General features: G+C 47.5%; 1 protein-coding gene across 3 annotated transcripts in view; it reads right to left on the bottom strand.

Moving 5' to 3' along the window:
* Window positions 1-413: 413 nt before the first annotated feature.
* Window positions 414-18,708, bottom strand: part of Ret (ret proto-oncogene) — a 53,822-nt gene continuing 35,527 nt past the window's right edge. For 2 of the 3 annotated variants that reach the window (XM_047554209.1, XM_047554210.1), the window contains exons 9-20: window positions 18,223-18,333; window positions 17,402-17,521; window positions 16,367-16,623; window positions 13,962-14,109; window positions 12,197-12,304; window positions 10,935-11,149; window positions 10,715-10,837; window positions 8,608-8,678; window positions 7,312-7,449; window positions 6,255-6,354; window positions 4,311-4,458; window positions 414-2,947 (exon numbers count right to left, since the gene is read on the bottom strand). In XM_047554209.1, coding sequence (XP_047410165.1) covers window positions 2,790-2,947; window positions 4,311-4,458; window positions 6,255-6,354; window positions 7,312-7,449; window positions 8,608-8,678; window positions 10,715-10,837; window positions 10,935-11,149; window positions 12,197-12,304; window positions 13,962-14,109; window positions 16,367-16,623; window positions 17,402-17,521; window positions 18,223-18,333 — 1,697 coding nt within the window. In that variant the 3' untranslated portion in view covers window positions 414-2,789. Of the gene's footprint in view, window positions 4,459-6,254; window positions 6,355-7,311; window positions 7,450-8,607; window positions 8,679-10,714; window positions 10,838-10,934; window positions 11,150-12,196; window positions 12,305-13,961; window positions 14,110-16,366; window positions 16,624-17,401; window positions 17,522-18,222; window positions 18,334-18,708 lie in introns of all 3 variants that reach the window. The other variant, XM_047554211.1, reaches the window with a different exon arrangement.

Here is an 18,708-nt window from a genome sequence, read left to right as displayed (position 1 = left end):
GGGCTAGGGCAGCTGCTGGGCAATACACACACAGGCCTGTGTGTACACACTTGTTCAGTGAAAATGATGCAGGCCCTTGGCATTCAATGCACAGTGTGATCACAGATCAGACTTCTGTTGCTAAGAAGTCATGTTTTTTAACTGATCAGCCTCCAGGGACTGGAGGAGGATTCTCATGGAATTCCAACACATATCAAGAAGACATAAACAGAAGCAGTAAGTGTGTTAAGCGTCATAGTGGTTCAGGGCAGCAATTTTTCTTTTCTAATGGATCTTCATTCATGACTATGTAAATTTTGTAAATTTTAATAACTGACAGATTGCTACTTAATACTCAGTAATAGATCTTTTTTTTTTTTGATACAACTCAACTCCAGTTTCAAGAAATGAGTTGCAAGGAATTTCTAGGGAATCTGAATTCCTAAACTCAGCTTTGCTTCTTCTTTATTCTAGGGAAAGTAACTGGAAGGAAGGAATTCCTTGAATGGTGGTTAGCTGAGCTTTAGCAGTTATAATCCATGTGCCAGGCCATATGCATATTGTGCAAGAGAGGCCAGTAACATCACTAAGAGACATGGTCCTTGATCACTATCCATTCCCCAGTAGCTACCATAATACATTCTCTTGTGACATTTTAATACCTGTATGAAAACTTCAGAATCAAAGATCTGATGTTTCCAACTAGGAAGTTAAAAAGAGAAAAGAAATTCACACATCTTATGATACATGATTTTATTTACACAACTGAAATTATTTCCTTAGTCACCTTGATTACAAAAGCAAGTTAACATGATATGGTTTAATAACCTTTCATAAATGGATTTTACAAATTTTAATAGCTGACAGATTACTACTTAATACTCAGTAATACTTAATACTTAGTAACTTCTGTAAATATGTATATGAAAATCCTGTCTGATAGAACTAACAAGTATGGGTACTTTTATAACTCAGGAATAGACAGACAATTGGTTATTAGTCAAGTATTAATTACCCATTACTGGGTCAGCGTTTGGACCTAGAGTTCTTATTCCATGAGAACAAACCTGCTGTAACAATTCACACTTACTATGTAGGCATTTTTAATAATTTGAGAGTTTATCCTTATTTCTGCATTTAATAAAACTATCACTAAGCACATCGGAAAACTGAAAGTTTACAACTACAGATATTTGTAGAAGAACTTCTCACAGTGCATCTGAAAAATGGCCCAAATTAAAACCATGTTACATGTCCAAATAAGTATTTTCCAAGTCTCTCTGGATGTGTGCATACACATGTGTACACACATATACCATAAGGCTCTATCACATACTCATCTAAGCCTTGTTGGCCACAAAGTGCCATAATTTTACTGCTTTTGTGAAATGCCTATAAAATACAGTATTTACTAAGACTATTTAAAAGTCCTATCACAGTGCTTTAAGTCTGAAGACCAGGCAGTGTTTTGGTAATGGGACCCTTTCCTGTGAAGTGATAGTGCTGGGACAGCCAAAAGAGCTGCTGGGACTTCCCAAGAGCCACCCCCACAAACCTGGAGGGAGTTCTGAGTGTCTGTGACCACAAACCAGTGGTGGACAATGACAAGAAGCTTATGTATGACTCATGTCAGAACTGAAGAAACCAAAATGTCTTGTTATAGCAGCATTAAATGACAAACACAGGAAGAGCCAATCCATGTGCCTTTTCACATGAGCTCTATAAGAGCCAAAACATTGTCTTCACATCAGAATCGTAACAGAGGTGTAGAAGTCCTTAGTCTCTATCAATGCTACTTCTAACATACTGTAACTTTAGGAGTGAACTGATAAGATATCAATTAAATGAGCTCAAGCCCCACCTACTCCTAATGCAGAAGATGAGGTGCTGATTTTTGATGGTGGGTTGCATTGCAGGATGGTGGTATTCACAGAACGAGGCCTCTGCTGTCAGCAATCCTGGGACTGAGGATACTCCACTCCAAACGCCCTCTTTCTTCATCTCGTTCTGGTCCAGGGATAGTGGTTGCTCAGTACAGACACATGAGGACAATGCAGTGAGCCCAATGGGGATGAATATGTCTGGTGAGCCCTGTTCCCTCAAGCCACCATGTACGTAGCAAAGATGGCATCAAATCTTTCCATTGTGCTAAATCTAAGAATCATTTTAATCATGATAAAAACTAAATGTCTTCCTAAAAAAAGGCTACATGATTTTTAAAAACCATTCTCAGGATTTCAAATGTTGAGCCGAGGCCTATCCTGAGGTCCCCCTTTCCCCTACATCCCTGGTGGAGCTTTGATATCACTAACCAGGTTCCACCTGCCTCTCATTCTGAACAAAGGTCATTTTGGCCAGTTTTTTCTTACTGTCTTTTTTGGTGTGTGTGCTTCATGTTTAAACCTTGTTGCATTGTTTGGGCAACCAGAAAAATCAAACAGTTCAGGTACAATTTCTTATACAAGATAGTGAGTGGCAGACCCACACATGTGAACACAGAGTGCGTGGTGGTTACTGATGGACACAGACCAACAGGGGCACTGCCTGGTGCTAAAGAGAAAGGAATATTTAACCACTAAGACTCAGAACACTTTTTCAGGGGAACATGTCTGCTAGGAGGGAAAATTCCCAGCTATTGGAAGTAAAACCACTTTGGAAATCAGTTACAATAAACTACTAAAAACGAGTCTGCCACCTAGAAACCGACCTTGGCTTGGCCAGTGTGATGTACACAAAGAAGGGGCCGGAGGACTTTCCATTGTCAGCATGTTTCTTCCCCTTGTGAGTCCGTTACCTTTCGCAAAGAAATGTTAACTATCAAACGTGTCCATTAATTTTGCCGCTGAGGGTGAAACCATCCAGTTAGCATATACACTATCATTTGCATATCTTGGAAACCCAGTGTTAGTGCCATCGGCTCTCGTGAGTGGTACAGGACTCTCTCCAGGCCAGTTCGGGTCTGACATGCCTAAAAATGAAAACAGATAATTTGTTCTGCACTGAAGAACCCAAACTTCATGTGCAGACAGTAAGGCCTTGGCAAAACTCCCTTTGATGTTCAAACCAAACTCAGTTCTTTCTGTGCCAATTACAGTAACGGTTTTGAGTTCCAGGTTTCCAAAACCCTGTTCTACTTAGGGGAAATATCACGTGCTCTCTCGATAAATGTAATTTAATAGACACTATCAATTTTGACTTTTATGAGTTTCAGACTTTCAAATCTGATGTATATTTGTTGAACTGCTTAACTCTTTCCTGAAGCAGCATAAAGCATCAGCACACTGCTGCATTAAATGGCTTACTGCAGTGGGAACGTTCCATAAAACATTCTTTAATGCAAAGGGGCCTTTTCATCTGTTGTCCCAGTCTATGATGGAGGAGAAGAGTTTCCCCATGGAGGGTGCACACAGGCCACCCCACAGCATTGTCAGCACACATGGCATGTAGTGCCAGACCCAAAGCCTGTGAGGACTCCGTGAGTTGGGTAGCATGCAGGAAGAACAATCTCAGCTTGAGAAATGCTTGAAACTCCAAGATTTCAAAATGGTCAATGATGAAGTTAGGAAGCAGAAAAAATCTCAAGTATTTAATCCAAGACAATAGAAGGAGTTTTGGCAAGAACCATATTTACTGTCCATTGCAAGGCCACAGCACCACAGACTACGTTCTTTCAAAAGCATTGGCTCCAGTGTTTAGCACTGGCTTTGTAAGTGACAACGGTTGTGATGGGGGAGGAGGGATGCGAAGGATGTGAAAACAGCAGTCTGGGTGTGCCTGCCCAGGGCCTGCCTGGCTCCAGCTGTTTAATGCCCTTGATAGTGGACACATGGCTGTGAGTGGGGACTTGAGAAGCCTCCTGGAGGCACTCACCAGCCCAGGAGGAGCCTGGGGATCCCTCGGCTGTGTTCTCAGTGCAGGCCAGGGATGCCAGTTGCTTACTTCTACATTAAATCTTCCCCCAGATCAGGTAAATTTATCTAAGTAACTAAATCAGAAATACTGTGTCTTGCTTCCCACCCTGGAAATCACATATTCATCATTTTCTCAATGTCCCCTGAGAATTCTGCCCTGATGTGTTTCTTCTCTATCATATTAAGTTGCTGGGCGGTATGGTAATGACACTTATTTTCACATCCTTTTAGAAAGACACAGCTGCAAAAATGCCTGAATATAAACTGGATGCAAAGTCAGACATTTACAAAGAAAAAGGTTCAGAGTGGTCTTTGGTTTCATTCAGATCAGAAACACTCTTAAAAAGCATTACAGAGAGTAAAGATAGTGCAGAAGGGAACAACGTTGCTAGAATCTAGTAAATGCATGTGAAATTCTACCATAGAGTTTGTTTTCAATCCATGTGGAAGGGAGGGTGCGAGAGAGGGGAGCATTATTACAGTCCACCAGGGGTGTCTCCTCTTCTGAGAGGCCATCATCATAAAGCAATGAGTCAGATGGGGTGGATGCAGCAAGGTCCAAGTAGTCCTGAAAGAGAGAAATGGCCTGTCACCTTCACCCTGGGTCACTTCTGAAAAAATCCAGTCCCCCAGATGCCAGGGCAGAGGTATTGGCTGCATCCCCCTCTGTACTCAACCCTTCTGCAAGACGAAAGCCCCTCACCCAGGAGGCAGGCACTGAGCCCTAGGTCCTACCTTACCTGGACCTCGGTGTTATCTATTCTGCTTTTCTCTCCATGGAAAGTCACTTCCTGGAGACAACTGTGTTCCCTCAGCATTGTACCTCCAGAGCCTGAAGGGAAGTCCCACACAGGCTGTGCCACATAGCCTGTGGTCTGCCACATCCAGTCATGCCCAGCCTGCCTCAGAGTGGAAGGTTGGGGAAACCAGCCTATTTACAAACTCTCAGGCCCTGGGAGAACTCACTGTGGCCACATTACTCAGGCTGAAGCAACACATGCCAAGAAGCAGCTTCAATTTGCTGGATGCTTTTCAGTTTCCCTCCAAGAACCTCTGCCATCTAGAATACCATGTCAGCTTAGAAATCTGACATATGTCACTGATATTGGTTTTGCACAGGATGCTACTATCGGCTTCAGCTTCCAAGTACAATGTGTCCCAGTTACCTATGCTGTCCTACTTAAACATGTCCAGAAAGTTCCAGCATTTTCATAGCTGTTTCTTAGCACTGCTCTAGGAAGGCCAGCTCTCTTGGTATCATCAACTACCTCTGTTTAGGACAATCCTACACTCACAGAAACCAGAGGTTTCACCAAGTAAAGACTGTTGTTAAGTTTTGTTATAGGAGGCCTAGATTGTGCATCCTACTGTCTGAGTTTGAAGATGACTTTCAGTAAATGTGCCAGTGTGAAGATAAAACTTCTGTGTAAGCTGTGTGAGGGCAGTGCTGGGCTGGTCTTTTTCATTTGTAGCTAAGATAGAATATAGTACATAACAGTCATTCAATAACCATTGGCCCTAAAGTTTGGTGACTTTCTCATTTAATTACAGAAACTGAAGACATGCAGGCTGAGGCTGGACCCCCAGGCAAGTTTCCTTTGGCCCACACTGGGCTTTTGGAAATTTAAATAAGTTGTTAACAATAAAAAAACAAAACAAAACTGGTAAATATAACATAAACCTTTTAATTTCTTTTTCCTTTGGTGCAGTGCTGGGGATTGAAGCCACGGTCTTTTTTATCTTAAGACAAGATCTTGCTAAGTTTCCCAGGCTGGTCTCAAACTTGTGATACTCCTGACTCAGTGTCCCAAGGAGCTAGGTCTACAGTGTGCACTACTGTACCCACCTTTAACATAAACTTCTTAAAATTCAGAAGACTTGAGAGCCAGGGCTCCTATTCCTGTAGGCCACACATGGTGACAGCAAGGGGTCTTTAGAAGGGCTGGAGTGGTCCTGTGTGTCACAGTTCCCACCATTCCCTAGTTACTGCCCACCCCCAGCCAGACACCTCAGGGTGTATGTATATAGGATGCCTGCTTCAATTCTACTTTCTCATATTTCATTACAGCAAAGGATCTCCTTTGGTTTTGGAATATTCTCCTCATATGCTGGCCTGTAGAGAGCTCTTCCTAAGTGTCACACCGAGAATCATGTATTTTTCATGATGAGAAGGAGCTCAATGGGCCTGGCTTGAGGAGCAGGCTCAATCTGCTGCTTACACTTGATGCACAGCATGACCCTCTCTCTCTGGCCAGCCCTACTATGACCCCACCCTAGGAACTCAGAAAGCCTATATCCAGTGTTCTAGGGATGAGGCTGGAATCCCCTTCACCACTGCCTGAGGGAAGAGGCTCTGAGACTCACTCTGCTCTTGACCATCATCTTCTCCAGGTCTTTGCTGATGTCAGCAAACACTGGCCTCTTGTCTGGTTCTTGCTTCCAGCACTGCAGCATCAGACGGTACCTGAGGGGAAGAGCAGACAGGCAGCGATGACCCAGCAAGGCCAGGTCTCACCAGGACCATGCAACAGGGCTACCACATCCAGCATGGTACCACTGTCCCAGGGAGCTATGCACCTAAACCCTGCCACTGTTTATGCATTGTTGCTATCTCTGAGCCTCACTGGGAACTCAGGGGCTTGGGGCACCCATGGTCTAGCATGTCTTTCATTACAAAGACACTGATAGTGAACCAGATGTTGCATCCAGTATAGTAGCTGAATAGGAAGCACCAGTCCTCAAAACTCTTATGAAGAATAAACCAACTAAGGGCTTTTAGGTGTGGAAAGGAACAAAAACTTTTGGCAATCAATCACATCTTTGTCTTGTACCTTCTCTGCTTTCCCAGGAGCCTGCACATAGCCACAGGGCTCTGAGGCTATGACATGGGTGTGTGTTTGGGTGGCTGACTGCCATCATGGGCATCCCTCCTTGCCCTGGCATAGTTTGCCTTGCCCCAAGTTGGGCACAGACTGTGACAGGAGTGGACCAATGTATCTCTGCCACTGGATGGCCTTTTTTCATCTGTTTTCCACCAGGATTCCTGGGACTGGTGCAAAGCATCATGGCTCTAATGCTCTAGGGCTGCCTCTGCCTGACTCTGGCCTCCACCTGGGCACTGCCCAATACATGTCCCTCCTTGCAGGATGCCTTGAGCTCACACTATACTGGACCCTCCTCCTATTCATTCTTACAAGTTCCTGAAAGCCCACTAGCTCCCAGCAGGGCCAGGGGTCCCAGCATCTAACCTACAACCAAGCTCTCTAACTTCTGTCCTGTCACTACCCACTACCCAGATTTTCTAGTGTTGATGGCCCAGGGCTGTTCAGGAGTGGGGAAGGAATGGTGACTGTGTCCCCTCCCATCCAAAGCCTAGTGTGCTCGTGTTAGAGGGCAGCTAGGCAAAGCAAACCCTGCTCACATCTCTTCACTGCAGTTGTCTGGCCTCTCCATCCGGTGGCCTGTCTTCAGAAGGTTGAACAGCCGCTCAGGAGGAATCCCAGGGTAGGGGTTTCCCCCCAGGGTCACAATCTCCCACAGTAGAATCCCGAAGGACCACCTGTGGTGAGCAAGTGGACCAGTGAGTGTCTCTGTCTGGTCCCTGGGCATCCTTGTTGGAACCCAGACATACATCCCCCCAGCAGCTGCAGACCCCATCAACCCCCAGTGCCAAGAATGGCCCAATGTGTATAGATTTCAGCCAGGGTCTAGCTTCACAGATGGATGCAGCATGGACATGGGAAAGGACTGCCAGTTTGGCACCCAGGGATGCTGAAATCCTCACACAAGCCACTGCCATAGAAGCAGCTACAAGAGGGATATTCCTTTCACCATTTCTGCGTGCCAGGAAATTTTCATAAAGTCTTAGAGGAAAAAATGTTATAGAAAAATATTAAAATGTTAGAGAAAACTTATTATGCAGTGGAAATAAAAATATCACCAAATTGTATACACCACATGAGCCCACTTATAAAAAAGTATACACGTGCACACCACCAAAGACACTGCATGGCCAAGCCTGTGATACCAGCAGGAGTAACTGAGGTAGTGTAGTCCAAGTGACTTTCATCTCCTTATTGTATTTGTCTTTGCATTTTCCAATTCTTCTACTGTCAACTTATATAATCAGGAATCTTGTTTAAAACTGCTTAAGAATCGCATTTTCACAGCCATGTTATTGGAGATCTACATGTTTATGGACTGAAGAACACTTTAGAAGCAAGCATGCTATGTTTTTAGAATCAACCACGTTTTGTTCAACCTGGAAGAACAAATTTTGGCTCCCGCCTTTGAGCAGTTTGAGACACACCAGCCCCAAAACGCACACGAGGAGCTGTCTGAGTGGAAGCTCCCCAAGATCCACTTATGGGTAGGAGAACAGCTTAGGGTGTTCTGCCTCAACTGACCTTGCCAAGGACCCACAGGAGGGGAACTGTGTAGCTAGGTCTGTCCAGAGATGAGGAGGGAGGTATGGAGAAGGTGAAGGGAGGGAGGCAGGTTTTTGGCTAACTGATTCCACTCCATCAGTTTTTAGAATGCTATATGGGCATAACCAATTGTTGAATGAATATGTCAAGATCCCTCAGCTCAGGGGTCATTGTAGATGGCTGGTATTGCAGACAGGTATGCAGAGCCAGCCTTGTTCCCTGGCCAAGTTGCACAGATGGGCATCATGCCTCTGTAACCCCCACCCAAGAATGGCAATATCCACACTTACACATCACTTTGGGTGGTGTAGATATGATCGAAAAGGGACTCGATTGCCATCCACTTGACAGGAATCCGGCCCTAAAAAGGAGGTGGAAGAAAGGCATTAATGTTACTCTGAAGCTTTGAAACCAAGGGTGGAGAAGGTCAGTTGTGTCCCTTGAGTTACAGCTCTTGGAGGGAGTCCTGAGTACCAAGACCTGAGTATAGGACCAGCAATGCACAGTCTCAAAGGAGTTGGAGGTCCAGCCTGAACTTCTTGAGCTTTGCAAGATGCTGGCGGGAGTCAGGCAGCTACCAACAGCCACACAGGGTGACCTGTCATGAACCACATCTCTACTGAGAAAAAAACCAAGGAAGCAACCTATGTTGAGATGTGAGACCTCTGGGAAGTCCTGGGTGGGGCAAACAGTGGGCCAAGAATTCTCTGGCAAAATGCAAGATACATCCCGATGTTCTGAGGGCACATATGCTTGGAAAACTAACCCCATCTTGGGGATTTCTTTTTTTCTTGTTGCTGGGGAAGGAACCCGGGTCTTGTACATATTAGGCAAGTGCTTAACCACTGAGCTACATCCCAACCCAATCTTGGGGATTTCTGGTGGCAACCAATTCTAAAGGTTCTTCTGAAGAAGACTTGATGGAAAAAATCTATTCACATCTCTTGAGGCTGAACATTCCCTCTTCTGAGGGTCCTTTTGGCATCTCTGAACAAGAGGCTCTCCCCTCTCCCAAGACAGGAAACCAATCTTTTACAATGCAACTTGAGGAATACTTTTTCAATGGATAAGTCTTTTTCTTCTCTTTTTTTCTTTTTGAGATGGACTCTTGCTATATTGCCCACTCTGGTCTTGAACTTGTGGGCTCAAGTGATCCTTCTAAGTAGCTGGAACTAAAGGTATGTACCATCTATAAGTCTTGAGAACCTATGCTTTTAAAAAATGCATGCCTTGGATTTTAACCAAACATTTGGTATAATTTCTTTTTCTTGAAAGTATTCTTTAGGACCTATGTACTTAATGAAGCATGACTGTGTTCTCAACACACTGTCTGCAGAGTCCTGGCAGCCTGTGCTCTCAAATGGCTGCAGAGGCTCTTGTGGGTGATGCCTTGCCCATCTCCACTCCACCAAAGACACAAGGCCTCCCTGAAGTACCCATGTGTCAACAAGAAGGCTGTCACACCCTCCATGGTGCAGGGAGCAGCCCCTTCCACTTCCCCTTTGGCACTTCTGAAATATGCTGTCACAACGGAAACCTCAGAAGGCAAACATGATCCTCACAACGGGTGGCAACACAAACTGCTTCCGATGCTTTAGAGTAAAACTGAATCAGAGTTGCATTTTTGCATTCTTTTTTTCTTTTTCTTTGAGTGAAGTTTTCTCTAAATGCCCAGTCAATGGGACCCTTGAATCTTACTTCACCAGGACTGTCACTGGAAAGATTAAGGAGTAAGAAACAAAACTAAGAGGGTCAAGGTAACTGCCAAAGGGACAGGATGATGCTGGGAAATCAGATGTCCCAAATATTTTGTAGGCTTGGAGGAAGTTCCCATGCATCTCTGGTCCCCATCCTCCAGGGTCTTCCTGTACCTCCAAGCTCATGCAGACCAGGGGTCCCAGGTCTTTTTGAGAGATCCTCCTTGTGAAGCATTCCATTCCTTTCTATATAGAATTATCGTCAAACTTCTGTTTATTTCATTTCACCTCCCTTTGAGCAAAGAGATAAGGTTACACAGAAGGGAAATGGTAGCCTTTTATTCTATAGAATCAAGAGGGATAACTGTGGAGAGGGGAAAATTGGTATTTTTTACAGAATTAATTAGGTAGCCTTGGAAAGTGACAATGATTAAAGGCTAGAGGTCACCCGAGGGACCTCAGGAAGGGAAGGATCAGACACAGTAAGAGCCTGAATGGAGTCTCTGAGGACTCCGATTTGGAGGAAGGATTTCGAGGTTGAAGTCTAGAAAAAGTTCAGTAATCTAAAAGTCTATTTGATCTTTTCTAGATGTTCTATGAGCACTGCCCCACTCTGTGACACCCAGCACTACCACATGTCCCCCTCTGCAGCTGACCCTACCCCCAACCCCAGGAGTTCCCAGAGAGCACAAGCAAGTACCTTGCTTCTCTTCACATAAGAATCTTCTTCATAAACATCTCGGGACAGCCCAAAATCTGAAATCTTCATCTTCCGCCCCTCAGCAACCAGGATGTTTCTGGCTGCCAAGTCCCGATGGACAAGCTGTGAGGAAGAAAACATCAGGAACTCTTAGGTCAGAATCTGTAGAGGGCAGGGGCTGGAGTAGGTGGGGTGGAGCAGCAGTGTTGATGGCACACACCTTCATCTCAGCCAGGTACTGCATGCCCCTTGAGATCTGCCAGGCAAAGGAGATGAGGTCACCCATGGTCAGCGCCCGCTCATCTGGGTGGTCCAAAGAGCTGGAATTGCGGCTGCCTCCACTGCCCATGTAGCCAGGCCCCACCTTGCGGCTGTCTCGGAGGAAACCCCGCAGGGAGCCATACTTGGCATATTCCACAATGAGAAGGAGTGGCCCTGGGGGCAGAGAGAGGCATCCCTGGGCATGTAAAGCCATACCAGCTCTGGGCTTCTGGCAGTACAGGCATCAGCTAAGGGGCTCAGGCACAGTCCTTTCCTAGGCAGCGAGCAGTTGGGGCTCTGTGGACTGTGAGGACCTAGAAGGCCCAATTCACTCTTGACTCACTTTCCCTTGGCTTCAGGATGCTAGTGTGGGCACCAGCTTCCTTCAAAATACTGAGAACTTCAAGTTTCTGAGACAGACGGGCACTGTGCTCATCCCTGCCCTAGGACACACCCTTCCCTGCTACTAGGACTTCATGCTTTTCTTAGTCCTTGGTCCTGCAAAATACTAGCTAGTGAGGACTGGGGGAGGCAGGCCTGTGCATGTCTGATAACTATGCCTTAGTCCAGTCCAGCTCTGCACCCAGGCCATCTCCCTGTTCCCACCTGCCCTCAGTAGCTCCCAGGGCTGAAATCCTGTCCTAGGGCCATCCCTGAGCTGTGATGATGCTTAGCAGGGTGCCTACTGCCCTTTACCTATTGCTACCTGTCCTCTTCATATGACCTCCACTTGAACCCCTGGGCAGCACAGTAGGCTTGGAAAATCAACAGATGGGGTGGTATCCTGTATCCTTCTCTGAGATGGTACTAATGTTCCTGCTATACAGGGCCACTATTAGAGGTTACCAGGAGGTCATGGCACACCTAGTGCCCTGTAGGTGCCAGGATGTACTGTCCATTCTGAGTTTCGGCCCTGGATGCTCAGCCTAGAACAGGTGCTGACAACTGAGATGTCACACCAGAGATCTCTGAGCAGCCCCAGCAGGTCCAGGGAGTGCTGCAGGTGGTAGCCCCTTTGACAGGAAGTGCCAGCTAAGCCAGTGGACACAACTAGACACAAGCACCAGGCTGGACATGGAGCCAGAAGCCCAAGCTTCCAAAGTAGGGCAAATGGGACAGGGGAGGAGAGGACAAAAAAGCGGAGAAGAGGGAGAATGAAGCTACCTGGAGCTCCTGTCCCATGACCAGCAGTTGACTATTACCCCTGGTGGTTGGCCTTACCATCCTGGCTGCAGGCCCCATAGAGCTTGATGACATGTGGGTGGTTGACCTGCTTCAGGAGGTTGAACTCAGATAGCAGGTCCCGCAGCTCACTTGGAGAGGCATTCTCTGAAATGTAGCACAGACAGCAGGTTGCACATGGGTCCCTCTGGAAGCCCCTTGTGTGGCCATGCTGAGTGGGGAATAGGCCATTATCTCCCTCAGAGTAGCACCAAGCTGCTCAAGGCTCCCTGCAACCAATAAGTACTTCATGTGCCCCAGGGAATAAGAACTCAAGGAGCAAGCTTCCATGTAAGTTGGATCTTTCTGCAGAAAGTTTGTCAGGACTGGGTTGTGTAAGTGGTATCATGTCCTTTATAGTCACAGACCTGCAGAAAATCCCCTTCCTTAATCTTTGTGGAAGGCAAGAAGACTCTTCAATGTCCCTAAACACCAGCTTGTGGGGACAGGCCCTGAAGAAAAGTGAGGACCCTACACTCTGAGGCTAGGATTCTTCTGTCTGAGACATGGGCCTAGAGCCCTATAGGCATTCTGGGACTTCTGATGTGCCTGAACACACACATGTGTTTGGAGCTCACACTGGGCTAGTTGCCACAGAAAACCAATGTGAACACACCTGAGTAAAGGCAGGTTAGGCTTTTTGTTGAACACCAGGACATCTGGCCTGGGCCTTCTGAATGCTTGCCACACTTTCTTGTGACAGCCTAACTGTACTTGGAACACTGTAAAAATGACTAGACTTCACAGAAAGGCCTGCTAAGCACATACATTCCCAGAGGTGATCAGAGCTGTGCTCAGGCTACCACCAGGCACGTGGGAGTGGAGGGACTGATGGAGTCAGAAGATGTGGCTAATATGTGTCACACCACTTTCTATGTTCCACACTTGTCTGGAGTAGAGGAAGAACTGAAAATAGGGTTTTGGAACCCCTTTCCATGGACCAGATGTGGGTGGGACAGGACTGTGCTGGGCTGTGCCAAGACTCCAAGGGTCTAACTGTGCCCCTTTGCAGGGCCTAGGGTTGAATCTAGTGTGATGGTCTAGGGAACTATCCAGAAACACCCTGTGCTATGTGGTCTACCCAGTGCAGCCATAGCCTCTGTCCAGAGTCCTACCTGTATTGTTCAGGAAAGTGGGCATGCACATTGAGAATCAAACTCAAGGCATGACCGGTCACAAGGTAGGGCAAGTCCACAGGGGTTGCTGGGATTAGGGGCCAATCCTTACAAAGGATCTCTTCACCAGGACTCTAGCAGACACTTGGCTGAGAGAAATGAATGGGATGGATTGGGATGGGGACAAGCATTAGCTGAAAGAAAAGGGGTTTTTTAACCCATTAAGTCCTAAGTTTTCAATTCTGCAAATATTTCAATGAAACTGGCACACAGGTACATTAAAATAGGATGGAAATTGTAATCTAGAGCTTACACATATTATATTGGTTGATACTATAATTATTATAACAATTATATTATTTTATGTAATTACATATTATATACTATAAGTTTTTATAGGTGCTTTCCACATATGGGATAATGGGATAAATGGGTTAGTTTTTTAAACCCTAGGCGCTTCATGGAAAATAGTGCAGATGTAGCATCCTTAGCACCTTCCAAGAACAAGTCCTTACTCTGCTTCTCTAGGACCACTGGCTGTGTGTCTATGGGGGATACCCAGACTATGGCTGTTCCTGAACAATAATGGGTAGGGCCCCACGCATCTTGGTGGCTCCAGCATGAGCCCATGCAGGTGCCTAGATGAGTACCTTTCAGCATTTTCACGGCCACAGTGGTGTACCCTGCTCTGCCCTTCAGACGGAATGCTGTTGCCTTGACAACTTTTCCAAATTCACCTTCTCCCAGGGTTTTTCCAAGAACCAAGTTCTTCCGAGGAAATTCCCACTTTGGATCCTCCTACATTGGGGTTTCGGGTGGGGACAGAAGAAAAGGGGAGAAAAGTATGAGGGAACAGGAAAGGAAGAAGAAAAGGCAATCAAGGAGTCTCCCACAGAAAAGGACCAAAGTGCACAGAACTAGTTTTCACAGGAACCAGAACTAATGATGTATCCTCTTCTGAGGAAAGAAGCCCATGGCCAGGTCCTGAGAGCCCTTCCATGGCTGTTCCTCAAGGGAAGGCCTGAACTCAATGCCTGCCCTGCCCTGCTCCAGTCTACTGAACATGCCTGGAGCACTCAGGACTCAAGTCCCTGTCTCTTAAGTGAGTCATGGGACTGCTTGGCACCCATGAGTACTCATGCTGACTGCGGCTCAGGCCTTGTTCTTCCCTGATCCCTCTGGGGTTTCCAGAGGACCAAATAGGCACCCATGGCTCAGACCACCTGCTATCCCAGAAACCCTAAGCTATAATGGAAACATCCAAGGCAACTTCCCAATGTGGTTGTCCCAACAACAACAAAAAGGTGCCACCGAGCCCCTTGGGAAATCTCTGCCCTGAAGTGTGGAAGCAGATGCTCCTCCCATGGCCCGTCCTGCACACATGGGCTTACCAAAACTCCCAATTAATTTCTGGCTGGAATGCCACCCTCTATGCCCTCCCAACAAAGTTCCACTAATGATTGCTCTGGACATCTTCCTAGACCCAGCTGTGGCCCAGGTTCTTGAACTGTGTTGGGGATGAAGCCTGTCAGGAATTCTTTCCCTCTCTGCTGGCATCAGGCATGTATCACTCCAGGTCTCCTTTAAGCTGGGTCTGGGTCTCAAGGTTTTGCTTGTGATGGTTCTGCCAGGTTCCCCCAACCACAGAGATGGTTCAAAAGAACCTACTAGGGTCTCCCTCTCTGGCATCTTCAAGGGCAAGTGCAGATGGCTTCCTCTCAATAGCACAGAGCTCCTGGGCCATCTTGGTGGTGCCTCATATTTCCCAAGAACCCATAGACAAAGTCAGTACCCAGCCAGCAGAGCCTTCCTGTGCAGCCTAACCCCACACTGATTTAGTTTGTGGAGGATTCCGATGGCTCATCTGAGAGTGCAACTGAAGGGCCAAGATGCTGTTGGAGATGGGAATCATAGACTAGTAAAGTCCACAGGGAGACAGCAGGAACCATATCTAGGAAGAGCCTCTGTGTCCCTGACCCTGATCAAGGACAGGGTGTTGCCCAAACATGTCCCAGGGCTGAGGCCCCAGGCAGAGCCACCCTGTGGAATGTGGTACCTCCTAATGACACCAGCTATGTCAAAGCCTGAAATGGGACCTGCTTGGGCCTAGTGGCCACTGGGTGCTGAGTTCCTGCCGGGAGGTTCTTGCATAGTTGTATATACATTGTAATACTCCTTGCCCAAGACTCTTGGTTCACTCTGTTCACACACTCAAGGCTCTCTGAGCACTTTCCTGGGCTACTCCCCAAACCCAGCTTGGCTTCCAACTCCTAGAATACCTGCCAGCAGGATGCTGAAGGGGCAGACCCACCTGGAAAAAAAGGGCAGAGACTGCATGGCAAGACCAGGAGAGGCCTGGCCAGGACCCGGGGTGTGGGGGGATTCCAGCGTAAGTGGGCACTGATGCCTGTGGGCTCTGGCTGTCATGCTCCTCCCCACCCTCAGTGCTTCTTCCATGCCAGCAGAAATTCTCTCCTATGGCTGCACTCTAAGTGAGCCCTGGCCCTTCACCACTTCTGGTCTGGATAGGACAGTACTTTATCACAGGCCCATACCTCTGACTGTTGCTCCCCCAGAGTTCCCATTTATGGAAATTATGAGTAGAAATTATGGCAGAACACAGGCTTCCTGTGCTTGACTCCTACCCCAAGGGGCTCTAGCCTCTAAGAAGGAAGTCCTTAGGGCTTGTGGGGACTTTACTACTTGGCCTCTCCCTTGGGCTTCTGTTCCTACTTTCCCTGCCAGGTGGGGCCCAGTTCACCCTGGGACCCTCACAGACAACATACCAGTCTGTCTAAATCAGCACCCATCAGACTACACCCACAGGGCTACCTCTACCTGTCTCACAGACAATCTCCCTCACTGGAGGGCAATTTAGGACAGGCAGGGGACCTCCTGGTGATGATGCTAGGTACGTGGGCAAGGATGCATGGGGACACCTGCAGACTGTCTGCTGAGCCCCAAGTTGTGCGATACAACTGAGTAGTCAGGAAACCCTGTGTGTCCCTCTCCTCTGAGCCTCCCCATTGCTCCCAGGTCTCTTGGGGACCCTCACCGGGATCTTGAAGGCATCCACAGAGACTTGGTTCTCCATGGAGTCCAGTGAGGGCCGGCGGGCACCAGATGAGGAGTAGCTGACCGGGAAGGCCTGGGCGGGCCGACAGAAGGTCATCTCAGCAGAGGCAATGGGTGGTTTGTGGGCATGCTTGTGGTAGCGGTGGATGCAGAAGGTAGAGAGCAGGACTGAGACGATGAAGGAGAAGAGGACAGCTGCTGCAATCACTGTGCGGCACAATTCATCACACAATGGGCCTGCAGCAGGGGTACAATGACCAGTTTCATCAGCCTGGCAGGTGCTGCTGTCATTAAGACATGATTAGTCCTGTGAGCTGGCCAATGATAAACACTGAATGCAGGTGCTGCTGTGTATGTGTTCCCTACCCTGGTAGGAGGGTAACATGTTATTACCCTCTCATGGTTGGAAAACAGAGAGTCTGAGAAACCTGATGAGGTTACACAGCAAAGGCAGGTTTTCCTCTGTTTCAAATATCTTTGGAATGTTTTTCAAAAAAAAGGCAAGAGGAGAGGAAAAAAGGATCTAAGGCTTAGGACCTAGGTTCCTATAATAACTCAGATACCAGGAAAGTGTCCCTGAGCTCAGGGATGTAAGTTTTCCCCAGCATGGTCAGTGCAGCCTGCACCTCCTACCACACCTGCAGCTTTTGAAGGTGTGACTAGATGGTTTGGCCAGGAGAGTTGGTCCCAGTCAGTCAGGTCCCAGCAAGAACCCTACATAGGGATGGTCTATTCAGGTAACAAATTATTTGGAGGAATAACTGCTTTTCTGTCCCATCTTTCACTAGGAAACTTAGGACCAGAATAACTTTTCAGGGGTCCCCAACCCTTCTCCAGGGCTGACTCAATGGGGAAACTGTGGCTCAGAGGGATGGAGGAGAATTGTAGGGTTTCATTTGCCTCCCTGTAAGCTCCTCCCTTTCTGGAACCTCAGAAGTGCACCTGGGAACCCTTCTTGACGTTCAGGGAAGTTGTGGGTGGGTGCTCGGAGCAGGGGCCTCTGTCCCTTACTCACCCTGGCTGTCCTCCGGTTCACAGAAGCACTTCTTCTCCTCCAGGAAGCAGCTGCAGATGCCATATCCAGCTTTAATGCCCCGGCGCTCCCCTGGCTCATGTCCCCCAACAATGCTGCCCCCTGAGGACAGACACAGTCCATTCAGCCTCCGAGGGTAGCCTGCCAACCCTGAGTCCCCAGATTGTGAAGGTTGCATCCCAAGGAGGCAAGAGCCTACCCCCATTGGATTTCAGCAAGCATCGGTGTTGTCAGACCCAGCAATGGTGGTGATCTTAGAAGCCCTGCTCAGCTGGGCAGGGGTCTCATACACAATGTCCTCAAGATGATTCCCAGGACTTGGGGGATAGGAGAGGAACCCAGATTGCCCAGGGCCTTTGCTGAGTCCCCAGAAAACACTACATATGGTTACTTTTCAGAAGCAGACAAGTAGTACTTAGGTATCCAAAAAGAAAAGTGGGACCCCAAGCAGCCAGCAGAATGTGAGGGCTATAGCCCCATGAGTCAGTCAGTGTGATATTGTGGGTCAAAAAGATCAAGTTTTGTTCCAGCAAGATGTCAGGAAGAGGCTTGGCTTGATGAATCATGCTTGGTGAAAGTACTTTTTTTCCTGTGCTGGGAAAGAACCCAGGGCTTCATACATGCTAAGCAGGCACTCTACCACTGAGCTACATCCACAGCCCAGCTTGATGTATCAAACCAATACATCAAGTGGCTACTCTGATTGTGTGCAGGGGAGATTCAAGCTTCTCCACTGCTAGCTACCCCCTACCCCCATGCACAATGATTAAACTCCACCACCGCAGGATGAGCAGGCAGCTTACGGAGGCAGTCCTGGGGGCAGATGTTGATATTCTGATTCTCCAAAGCATCACAGTGACCATCAGGGCAGGTCTTGGTGTTGGGGGAGCAGGTGGAGAAGTTCCTGGTGATCCCTATGACATGAAACACGGTAGGATGTCACCCCATGTGGAAGAGTCCTACCCTTGTCAGATTCCTCCAGAGCCTCCTAAGTTGACTCCATCCTTCTAGGAAGAGGGGAACTGAGGCCTAGGCAGAGAAATACTACATATATCTTAGCCACCAGTGGAAATATCCCCAAGGAATGCTAGGGGTAAGGATTCTAAGGGTTGGAGGGGTTGGGCAATCCTAGGACTGCTGATAGCCTTCCATCAGAGAGGCCAGATGAGGCCAAACCCTCTTAGGTGGCACAATGAGCAGGAACTTTGTGGTCATGGGCACATTTAGTGAGGCAGACAATGGCCCCTCCTGCTTGGTGTCATGTCCTCCAGGCTAAGACCTCCTGGAAG

This window comes from Sciurus carolinensis, chromosome 5 (assembly GCF_902686445.1).
Source record: "Sciurus carolinensis chromosome 5, mSciCar1.2, whole genome shotgun sequence".
In the NCBI taxonomy this organism is placed as follows: domain Eukaryota; kingdom Metazoa; phylum Chordata; class Mammalia; order Rodentia; family Sciuridae; genus Sciurus; species Sciurus carolinensis.
This window is presented reverse-complemented; position numbering and strand designations above follow the sequence as displayed.